The following is a 12,274-nucleotide window of genomic DNA, read 5'->3' on the forward strand; positions in this document are numbered from 1 at the left end:
AAAATTAAGCGTCTCATATATTACATTTACTTTTTTTTTATCTGTTACACTTTTTCATTCACTATTCTTTTTTCTATTCATCTTTGTAATATTTTTTAATTTTTATATTATTAATTTTTTAAAATACCGAAAATTACTGTGCAGGTTTAATGCTATCCGTAACATTGTTACGTATAACGTTTTGTATCCCCAAAGCATATGTATGCTCTTGTGTTTAAATCTTTAAAAGACTTGAACCAAACTAAAAAACATTCTTAAAATTAAAAAGGAAAATTAAAATGCATTTTTTTATTACCAATGATATTTCACATTTTTTTTACGTATTTTTCAACCACCTATAAACCCAGAATAATAAAAAAAAAATGAATAAGCCATATTACTTTAAAAAAATTATGCCTTAAAAAATGCATTTTTATTTTTAGTTAATTTAACCCTTTTTTGTATGATTTTCTTATATTTATATTGATATATATATAAGAGTTTCAAATTTATATTACAACACACATTTTTCAGGGTTAAAATTTATTCCCCATTTGTGAATAATTGCCTATATAATAAAATGAAAATATCAATACTTGTTTTGTTTTTAATTTTTATTAAAAATATTATTTGTGAAATTAGGGAATTAAGTTTTCACGAATTCGAGCGAATGCTAACAAAAAATTATCATCAAAACAAAAATTATATATTAGAGAATAAAATTAATTACAAAAAATCACATACAATTAAAGATTATTTATATTTAAACACTGACAACGATTTTGTTCTTTATCTATATGCTAAATGGAATGCTGATTCGAAGTATAAATATATGCGTATATATATATATTAGCTAATAAACAAATATATACATTTCCTATGCTATACCCCAATTAGCCACACTTCTCTCTTTATCTCATTATATATATATATATATTTATTTACTTATGTTTACTTGTTCATTTAATATGTATTTTTTACTTATTTTAGTAATCTGATAACAGTTTTTAGGGAAGTAGCAAGAATAATAGAAGAAAAAAATCTCAAAATCCCCTTTTACACTTTTAATGTAGACAATGCTAAGGAATTTTGCAACTTAATAAATGTCACTTCCCTTCCATTGATATTATATGTATCATCTGTTCATAAAAAAAAATATGATTCCTTACTTCAAAAAATCGTAAACTCAAGTAAAGACATAAAAATAGGCAATGCCTTCAGGTAAATAAAGAACTTTAAAAATTAACGAAATTCATAAAATTTACCTTAAAATATACCAAATTTATTATATTTTATGTAACTGTAATTTTGAATGAACATCATTTATATATATAATATATATATTATAATTGTATGGATATACATTATATCCATATATAGAAAAAGACCTTAAAAATATAAATGATATATATAATAAAATCTTATAAAATACATTTTAAATGGTGTACATATTACGAATTCATGGTTTAATTGCCCTATAAAGAAGTTGTATTTTTAAAAAGATGTGCAAGTATATGCTGTTATATTTTTGTGCATTTATTTGGTCGACATTTTATTGTCCACCTAATTCATTTTTACTATTTATTATTACGCGTTGCTACAAATTTTAAATAATTTATTTAAATGTTCATTTGTTTATTATTACCTTAGATATAGTGGAGATATGTATTGCTATGATTATATAGTGGATTGGGTGGAAGTTCATCATTACTTTGCAAAGGCTCTTTTATTTATGAAGAGGATTTTTATGAAAAGAATATAATAAAACCAAATGAATAAATATTATACATACATCTATCTTTAACATTATTTAATCTTTAATTTTTTTATATAATTTTACTACCATGAACAAAATATATGTTGATAATTTATAAATAAAAAACAAAAACTCTATTTTTTTATTGTCTTTGGTTTTTAATTGTAATAAACAACGTTTTTTTTTAAATTAATTATTCTAAATAATTAAAATGTGTAAAGTTCTGTAAATTTATAAATATATATATTTATTTTTTATACACTTTACCCGGGTTTCATATATTGCGTATAAACATAAATGTAATATACCACCATCTATTTTATGGAATACCGAAATTCCTTTTATTTACTTTCGAAACTATTTTCTATGCACGATTTTTGTTCATGCATATATGTGCATAGAAAAAAATATTGCACAAAACGTTGCATATAGGGACAATATTATAATTTCACTATTATATATTATAATATTTTTTCTATTATTTTTGAATACTTCCAATATAACATTTTTATTATATAGTTTTTTTCAATTCTATCGAATTATACAAATTATATTAAATAAGAGTAATTTTTTTTTTGAAAAATTTCTAATTTATCCTTGTAATGATTCCATTTCGGGGGAATAGCATATAAAATATAAGACTTGCTTATATTATAGAAAAAAAAATCACAAAATAAAAACATCAAAATACAGAAAAAGGAAAGGGAAAAGATAGAGAGACGCACCAAAAAATGAAAACATTGTATTTTATTATACTATGCTACATTACTTCCTTTAGACACTTTCAATTTTGTTCAAATGTATGAAAATGTGAAAATTAATTATTTGTATTATTTCTATTTTTATTCAATTAAAATTATATGCTTTATTTATGTGTTATCACTTCTTTATACATTTCATAAAAATGAAAATTATGTATGTGTGTAGCTATTTTTTTCTTAAATTGCATATACATATGTTAACTTTTCAATTATTCTTAGAATAATGTTGTTGAAAATAATAAAACACCCCAAATATTAAGGAAAAGACACCGTAAAAATAATAAAAATGATTTGACTAATGTAACAGGTAAAACTCAAAAGGAATAAAAATAGCCAATAAAATAATTGAATAATGTAGTGATAAAATCACTATTATTCCCACATATATATATCGTCTATATTGTGATATTATCCTAAAATTTCTTATACAATTGATTCTATGAATGTTTTGTATTTTTTACATTTATAGATTTCTCTTTTATAAGCACAAGTAACGAAGGAAATAAATCAGAACATCCTGAAAATGAAAAAAACAAAAATAATGAACACGCCGAAAATAAAGAAAACCCAAAAGTAAAGGACAATCATAATCAAGAAAAAAATGACGATAAAGCCAAAAAGGATAAAAAAACAGACAAAAAAAAGGATATGGAAGATGATGATTTTGATATAGAAGAATTAGACGGCGATGCCGATGATGATGATGAAATAGATGAAAAAAAATCCAAAAAAAAAGGAAATAACGATAAAAATAAAAAAGTAGAGGAAAATAAAAATGATGAAAAGAAAAAAGATGATAAGAAAAAAGACGATAAGAAAAAAGATAAAGACGATGATGATGACGACGATGATAATTTTGATGAAGAAGGTGACGATGATGATGATGATCAAGAGGATAACCCCCCCAAAAAAAATAATGGAAATAATACAAAAGACGAAAACAGTAATAGTAAGCATACAGAAAATTTAAAATCTGAGAAAAAAACAGATAAAGAAATAAAAAAACACAAAAATAACGAAGATATTGATAATAACCATAAAAAGGAAAATCACAATAATAAGAAAGATAATATTAATAATAATAATACAGAGACAAATAGTAATAATCATGAGGATAATCACAACGAAAACAATCAACCAAAAACAAACTCAACCAATTCAAATATGAATCATTCTGAACAAAATGATAATGGAAATATAAGCATTCCTAATGTAATGGAAGCAATGTCCCCCATAGTTGGGCCTAATTTTCAAAAAAAGGACAACACACCTATTATCCATCCCATTAACACGTACGTACATTTATTGTCAATCTAAAATGGACATAAGCATGTGGAATCATATATATGCATATATCCTTACCATATAATGACCAATTAACTGGCACCTTAAACGATGCCCTTCTTATGTTATATATTTCCATTTTAGTAAGACTTACAATAGTTTTATTCTGAATTATTTATTTATTTTTATATACGTTTATTTCTTCCCACCAGGATGTCAAGTGAAAATATAAATATTCCTGAAGATATTAAGAAAGACTTTATGAAATTATTAGCAAGCGTAATTAAACTTAATACTAAAGATAGTTCACATCCTTCTAATCAATTTATAGAAAATAATAAATCAATGAATCCACTATTACATAATAATCCTAATCATGAGCATGCAAACAACTCATCATTTATAAAAAACATATATTACCATTTCAAAAATCATTTATCATATTACGTAATAGGGACGATAGTTTTGTTTATTTTAACATTGCTAATTCAGGCTTCAAATGTAAGTGATGATAATAAAAAAAAAAAAAAAAAAAAAATTAGAAAAGATAGGAGCCAAATTTCCAATTACAGACGAACGATTGAGTGCTAATAGATATAACTTTAAAAAATATGCATATGTGTATATATATGTACGCAAAGCAGATACACTATGTATGTATGTTTATATGTATAGACAATAAAAAAAGTGCAGTTTGAACAAAATTTTAAACTTTTATTATACACTAATTGTGAGTATATGTAATTTAGACCGTTTTTATGTGTTTTTAACACCTTTATAGTTATATATATTTATTTGGATATGCTTACATGCATATTATTTTATTATTATTTTTTTTAGTAGAGCGAATCATAAAACTGTTTATGGGAACTCCATGGGTTACTATAATATTGAATTTTATTTATCTTTTTTTTTTATTTATTTATATACATAATTAATTACTATTCTTGCATTTATAATTTTTTCTTTTTTATTATCCGTTTGTTTATGATGCCATAATTTGTTATTATTGATAATATTTTTGTTTTTAATAGTGTTTTTGTACAAAGTTTTAAAGTATAGCTTGTTATGCTACTATTACATAACATGTTTCTGCTATAATGAATTTTTTCAGAAGAAAAGCATTTTCCTTCTCTTTTTTTTTCTTTTAAATTTCGATTTTATATTTTAGACATAATAAAACTTTTGTTTTAATTTTTATTAAATAAAATAAAAATAAAATAGAAACAACCAAAACAAACATCATTAAAAATTATATTCGCTGGATACTAAAAAAAGAAACACGATCTAGGTATATGGATATATATATTATTAATAAATATCATGTGCATATATATTACTTATATACAAAAAAATAAATAAATTTTATAAAATAAATAGGTAAATATACGGATACACATTAATGGATAAATAGACGAGTGATGGATATACAAAATGAAAATTTTAAATATTATTTTGAATAAAAACGTTTAAGGAGTTTTTATTTTCACTTGTATATACCCCCACTTCGGTAATAATGTAACTAATATAATTAAGTGGAGTGACGTCGTTACATATATTAGCTACATAAAATGATTTATCGGTATTCGTTTTTATTTTATCAATATGTGATAAGATAGAACTAAATAAATTTGTTTCGTTATGTCTATCTCTGCATATATTTTTTATGTTTAAATTTCCAATAGAACTGCAAATGGAATCACAAACATTATTGCATGAAGTTTTTTCTTCTTCAATTTCATTTTGTTTTATTTTAGGGTTTGAATTATTCGATGAGATATCTAAATAATTTTTAAAGTTAATGAAATAACTATTTTTTTGTTCATAAAATGCTTTATCATTTTTTATATTATAAAATTGTTTATTTTTTTTATTCATATTTTTACAATCATTGGATACATTTGTAAAATTGTGTTTGTGATTAATACATAAATTTATAGTTTCAACTTTTTTATTATTATTTGATTCATCTATAATTTTCATAATGCTTTTTGTTGAAACAATTCTTTCATTACTTACATCTTTAACTGTGTTTCTGAAAACTGAAGTTTCCTTTTGTTTCAAACCAGGCGTGCTCGGGTTTGTTTGATTTGTATTATTTTCTCCTATGCTAATTTCATCGTGATTCATTTTATTAATGTTTATTTCTTCGTAGCTGTTTTTCTTCATTATTAGTGTGTTAATTTTTTTGTCTTTAACAACTTTTATAAAAAGAGATGTTTTTTCTTCTTCATGCAAGGCAAACATATTTTTTTTTAATATATTATTCGATGTTTGATCATTTTTATTTTCTATATATAGAGATGATTGATTATCATTAAATTTTTGAACATTACTTTTCTCAAAACTATTGCTATCATGGTTGCATTTTATAGATGTATCATTATATTTTGAAGACTCATTTGGATCACATATATTATTGATATTGTGTTTTTTTTCATTTTCTTTTCTTCCTTTTTTATAAAATTGATTGGGATTTCCTGAAGAATAAATAATAGTTGGTTTGGGGCATTTCATGTTTTGATTCAAGGAATTTGCGCTTCCTATGTAATTTCCATCATTAATATTGCTAAACAAAATTTGATTCGATTTTATATCTGGATATGATTCTATAAAATTATTAAGTTTTTTATTAAATTCTAAACCTGAATCTACTGCAGTTTTATCATTTTTTCTTATAGATGGAATATTATTATGATAATGTTTTGAATTATGATAATGATGCAAATATATATAATCATAGACATCTATATTATTATTTATATTATTCATACTAAAACTATCTATAATTATTTTATTACTTATTTTATACGTTTCACAAACTATATATACAGGAACATTATTTACCTTTGAAATCATACAAATCATACTGGTTCCTGCATAACCATATATATTATTATGCATAATAGAATCAATACCTAATAAAACTTTAGTACATTTTTTAATATTATAAGATAAGCTACTAAGTAATGTATATGTAACAGGTATACCCAATTTAATATATAATTTTATATTATGTGAATTTTTATATGGTTCTGAATCTACTAAGAAAATTTCGAACATTTTTCCTTTTTTTTTTGCATTTATCATAGATATATATATATCATAATCAAATGTATATATTAATAAAATATCCTTATCTTCAATTATATATTCTGATACATAATTTGATATATTTATAGATGGAATAATTATCTTAGTTCTTATATAATTATTAATATTATTAATAATTATTTCTTTTATTTCGTCTAAAACATGTTTACCTATACTTTCTGTTACCATATTTTTAAACCACCTAATTACTTCTCCCATACTTATGCTATGCTTTTTACACATTATAATATAATTTATCTCTTTATCAATCACAATTTTCATATGCCTATTAATTGGCTCGTAAGGGGGTAGTGTATAATCTTTTATAAATGATTTTAATGCCATTAACAGATCAACATTCCTATGGTTATGTGTTGTATTCATATATTTATTAAAATATATTCCTGTTCTTAATATATTTGTGTGTATTTCGTTTTGATTAAGATCTAACAATATTTTATCATATATATTTGTCTTATCAAATAAATCAAAATTATATAAATCTAAGTAATTTATTTTATTATCATGCGATAAAAAATTATATTCCTGGATATTAGACAAATTTAATTTCCCATTTAAGATATTAGGAACTGGGCATGTACTAAATAAATTTGTTTTATTAGAAGAATTATTTTGTTTGTTATTATTTAAACTTAATTTTGTTTTATTGTTTATTATGCTTGTTTTTAAAGGGTCATATATTATTGTGTTTTTACTTTCTTCATAATTTTCTCCTTTTTCATTCTTATCATGTTTAATTTCTTCCCTTTTTATTTTATTTTTTTTTATTTTATTATCATCATCTCTCTCATCTTCATTTTCTTCTTGGAAATTTTGCACTGACACACTTTTTCCTTGCTTCTTTTCCTCGCTATCTATTTTAGAACTTTCTTTATCTGTGCATGTATGAGAATAATTTTCCCGCACACAATTATTTGAAATAGTTTCATTGTTTTTATTAATACTTTCGAATTTGTTGTTACTAGTATTTGGACTTGAAATATCGCTTATGTCATTTTTTTTGTCTTCTTTTGTTACCCCACTTATATCTACCTTCCTCCTATTATAGTATAAATTATATTTCAAGGATGCACTTGGGTCATCATCAACATCATCGCTTTTATCATTATCTTCACTTGCTTGTTTCAATTTTAATATCCTATTATAATATAATGGCTTACATATTAAGCATCGATGCTTTGTAAAATAGGGACATTTATATATATTATTAATAATACATAGAATGGAATAAAATACTGTATTTTTTTCATTACAAGGCTTTACAAAACCTTTAAATAATGTGTGTAGAAGAGTTTTTTTACTCGTGTTTTTATTTAATATTGACACTTTAACATATTTTTCGCTTTTGGAAAAATTCTTTTTAAATTTTTCTTTATTTATTGTTCCACTCACTTTTTTTTTTTTTCTTTTAGAAAAAGTTAAATAAAATTTATCATCCATTTTCTTCCATAGAAAAATTAATAATAAAAAAAAATAATTTTTTTTGAAAATGTTAAATAATATGGGAATACTACAAAATGAATAAATGAAGGTAAAGCATATAATGTATATATCCAAATATACATATAAAATCTATATTGATCAATAATATATATAAGAAGCCAATTCATAAATAAAAAAATTGGATATTTATATATATATGTATTCGTGATAGTTCAAAAGCAATAACCACATATAGTAGTATATACAATTTTCTAATATATTTGTATAATAATATAAGAGCATATTTAATTGTATGTATATATAAAATACATAATGAATATTATATCGTATATATATGTATATATTCTTGTTCATGTGTGGTTTCTATGAAAAATATGCATATATAGCTTGATCATCTCTTGTAATATTCTGTACGCATCATAAATATATGAACACGGTTATTATTATATTAATGCTGGGTATTGCTAACTATATATATCTTAAGAATAACATATATTTTTTTTAACATGTACTTAATCCACTGTTGATGAAAACTTTGGTTTTATGTAAAATTAAAAAACACACTATTTAAAAGATATTACATAATATGAAAATGTAAATCAAAAAAAAAAATAATATATGTATATAAACATATAATAAAGTATATATATTAAAAATCAAAAAGGAATGATATTAATATTAAGATATTGCATTAATTCATGTAAAGGTTGTATTTAAATATACATATATATATAACAAAATAAATATACACGGGTAGATTTTCTCCAAAATTAATGTAACATTATTTAAACTCTTTACATGTTTTGTGGCATTTTCGCACACAGTTTTTCTATAAATTGGTAGTTTAATTGTTTGGTAGTCATAATAATAAGAACCTTGCTAATTTGAATGTTATTATGTATATTTATTTAATGTGAATAATATAGTATGATACTTTCAATATATAAGGGAAAGTATATAATATATATATATATATATATATATATATATATATATATATTATAACATTCCCCACGCAAAGAAATATTTATTGCTTTTTTATTATACTTTATTAGCATATTAACAAAAGTATAAAATACACAAAATAAACTTCTGCATTGTGACATGTTTTTAATATAATTTATCAAAATTTAAAAGAGCTTATTGGAGGAAGGACAACTTATATAAATTCTACATTTCACCTTTTAATATTAATATATATAGTATAATACTTATAATTATATACGCATATTATGATGTGTTGTAAATTTTTTTGGTGTTTTTGTGAGTATTTTCAAAATAAAATTTATTTATGAAAAACAGCATATATAATATTTCAATATATGTAATATATTGTATATAAACTAAGCCACGATTGTGTGATATGTTTGCAATTATATGTCTATATAATTTATTAAACTGTTTCACATTAGTTTTGCTTTTTATAACATAATTTTTTTATAGATAACATGAGGTAAAATTAATAAAATTTAAATATAAAAATTAAATAATTATAAAAACATAAATCATAAAATATATCATTTTCTTATATTTTTATATTCGGAATTGAACCAATCAATAGTTTCTTTTAAACCTGTAATATTACATTAAACAGTGTATTTTAAAAATGTATAAACATATGCATGTATAGTCAATATAGAGTATAATATGCTTCATTTAAGTTATATAAATAAATTTTAAATCTAAATTTTATAGTTTTATTTTATTCGTAATTTTTTTCATGTAACCTTTATCTATATCAGTAAATGAAAAAGAGGTATTTACTATAGGCATTAGTTTATCGTTGGACGCCGTCTAAAAAAATATATACATGTGTTTTAGTTATGTTCATTTACTTTTATTTGGTATTATTATTATCCTTATAATAGTATTAAATTGAAACCTTCTTGTGAATTCCATTGTCTTGCGTGTCATCAAACTGTGAAAAAAATAATTTATATATTTTTCACACATCACTCATTTGTTATTATGAACAATAATAATGGCAATTGTTTTTCTTTCTATGGATTACCAATATTTCGTTATTAAATTTCATATAATGCTTTATTTTGTTCGCCAGATCTTTAATACTTAATTCTGATAATGGTGAAAAAATATGTTTGATTAAATATAATTTGAAAAACAATTAGCAATGAAAATTAACAGATATATATTGTGATTACCATTTGAAGGCAAATTCGTGGAGAAAATAACATTAAAAATGTTATTCTTGATAATGGCTAAATTTTGTGAATAATAAGTATTGAGAATATAGTACAAAATGGTGCTTATATCTCTATTGTAAATAAATTGTCGAATAGCTGAACCATCTCCCATGAGTTTTACATCTGTGTTATTAACTAAAAAAATATTAACATTTTGAATTATAATATAATTAAGCTATCATTAAGTGATTTCTAACTAAACTTTCACAATTAATATATTTTATGTAGTAGCGTGTAAATTATATTATAAAAAAACTATTTGCTTTCAATTACCTTTTGCTAAATATATCTTATGAATAATAGAAGGTATTACATGACCATTTTCTAAGTTAAAGTTATCATATTTACCATAAATATTTGTAGGTATTATACACATCCACTGATAATTATATTTTTCCCTATAACACCGGACCAATATTTCTAAGACTCTTTTCGATGTACTATAACCTTCATTACTTAAATGGCACCTTCCATCATGAACATTTTCTTCAATTAATGGTAAATCGCATTTTTCAGGGAAAATACACGTGGATAGTGCAAATATGCCTCTAGTTATCTATAAAGACGCCAAAAGGAGCCATATATATATATGTATGTATACTTTAAACCAAGGAGGGGAATTTGTGCATTGTGTATAAGCTATCATTTTAATATTTTTTATTCAATTATTATTAAAATATGTCTTTCCAGAGTCTTTTCTTTTTTTGTTTTACACAATTTTTTGTAATTATTTTTATAATAAATATAATTAACATATTCATATTATTGCTACTTTTTTTTTACGAATTTATTCGAATCATTACCGAATATTTGTGACAAATTTTGACTATATTTAAATTAATATCTAAATTGTTTAACAAAAATTGTAAATTGTTATTTTTATTCGCGTACAAACCTCCCACATGGGCTGCAAAATGTATTATATCAGTAAACTTATTTTTTTCAAAAAATTTTTTAGTATCATCATAGTTTTTTAAATTACACATTTTAGAACTTAAAAAAACATATTTTTTAATTACATTTTTATCATTAGAATTTACAATGATTTCATTTCCACTTTCAATGAAATCTGGGTTTTCACTCTTTACAACTTCCCGAAAACTATTTCCCAATAAACCAGTACCACCAGTAATTATGCATGTTCTTGACATATTTTAAAATAAGTAAAAAAAATATAAAAATTAAATTAAATTAAATTAAACCGAAATATAAAGATGTTTGGAATTATATTACCCTAAAATAAACATAAGATAAAAATTAACATTCGCATATAAATTTCCTATAAAATAAAAATTTTCTGGGCACACTATAAACGTTATATTGTTCACGGTTATGTAATTAGACGAATTATAAAAATAATATTTTGTAAAAATGGTGTAACATTATTTTCATAATATATTGTCTATATTTATATTTTTTCTAAAGTATAAATTTAAATTTTTTTTCGTGGGAATTTGTTAAATTTAATTATTTTTTTATTTTAAAGGATGTTACGCTTTTATTTTTTGCATGGGCGCACCTGCTTTATTAATATACACACACTTTTTCTGTGACGTTATAGAATTTTCCAAGGAAATATTGGATAATTTTGTTTAACTGTTTACTATTTTCCAAATAATTAACAGCATTATGCAATTTTTACTTTTATAGATTCTTTATATTGGGGAATTATATATTTTTTATCATAAACGTAGTATTTTAAATACAATTTATATATTTATTATTTGATTTAT

The 12,274-nt window shown here is 22.0% G+C and overlaps 4 protein-coding genes across 4 annotated transcripts; 2 read left to right on the forward strand and 2 right to left on the reverse strand.

The window, feature by feature from the left end:
- Positions 1–559: 559 nt before the first annotated feature.
- On the forward strand, positions 560–1,741 carry PBANKA_1212100 (conserved Plasmodium protein, unknown function; the record flags this gene model as incomplete). The annotated part of the gene is made up of 3 exons (XM_034566177.1): positions 560–801; positions 970–1,200; positions 1,630–1,741. The coding sequence occupies 3 exons, from the start codon at positions 560–562 to the stop codon at positions 1,739–1,741; spliced, it is 585 nt and encodes a 194-aa protein (XP_034422799.1).
- A 725-nt stretch (positions 1,742–2,466) lies between these two features.
- On the forward strand, positions 2,467–4,371 carry PBANKA_1212200 (conserved Plasmodium protein, unknown function; the record flags this gene model as incomplete). Its single annotated transcript, XM_034566178.1, has 4 exons — positions 2,467–2,535; positions 2,716–2,803; positions 2,966–3,788; positions 3,993–4,371. 4 exons carry the CDS (start codon positions 2,467–2,469, stop codon positions 4,369–4,371), a joined length of 1,359 nt encoding a protein of 452 aa, XP_034422800.1.
- Positions 4,372–5,223: 852 nt separating this feature from the next.
- PBANKA_1212300 (translation initiation factor eIF-2B subunit delta, putative) lies at positions 5,224–8,334 on the reverse strand (the record flags this gene model as incomplete). The annotated part of the gene is made up of 1 exon (XM_034566179.1): positions 5,224–8,334. The coding sequence occupies one exon, from the start codon at positions 8,332–8,334 to the stop codon at positions 5,224–5,226; it is 3,111 nt and encodes a 1,036-aa protein (XP_034422801.1).
- Positions 8,335–9,854: 1,520 nt separating this feature from the next.
- On the reverse strand, positions 9,855–11,692 carry PBANKA_1212400 (GDP-L-fucose synthase, putative; the record flags this gene model as incomplete). The annotated part of the gene is made up of 7 exons (XM_034566180.1): positions 9,855–9,910; positions 10,065–10,131; positions 10,220–10,255; positions 10,349–10,413; positions 10,500–10,676; positions 10,815–11,097; positions 11,345–11,692. 7 exons carry the CDS (start codon positions 11,690–11,692, stop codon positions 9,855–9,857), a joined length of 1,032 nt encoding a protein of 343 aa, XP_034422802.1.
- Positions 11,693–12,274: the final 582 nt, after the last annotated feature.

The sequence above is a fragment of the Plasmodium berghei genome (genome assembly GCF_900002375.2).
Source record: "Plasmodium berghei ANKA genome assembly, chromosome: 12".
Classification (NCBI taxonomy): Eukaryota; Apicomplexa; class Aconoidasida; order Haemosporida; family Plasmodiidae; genus Plasmodium; species Plasmodium berghei.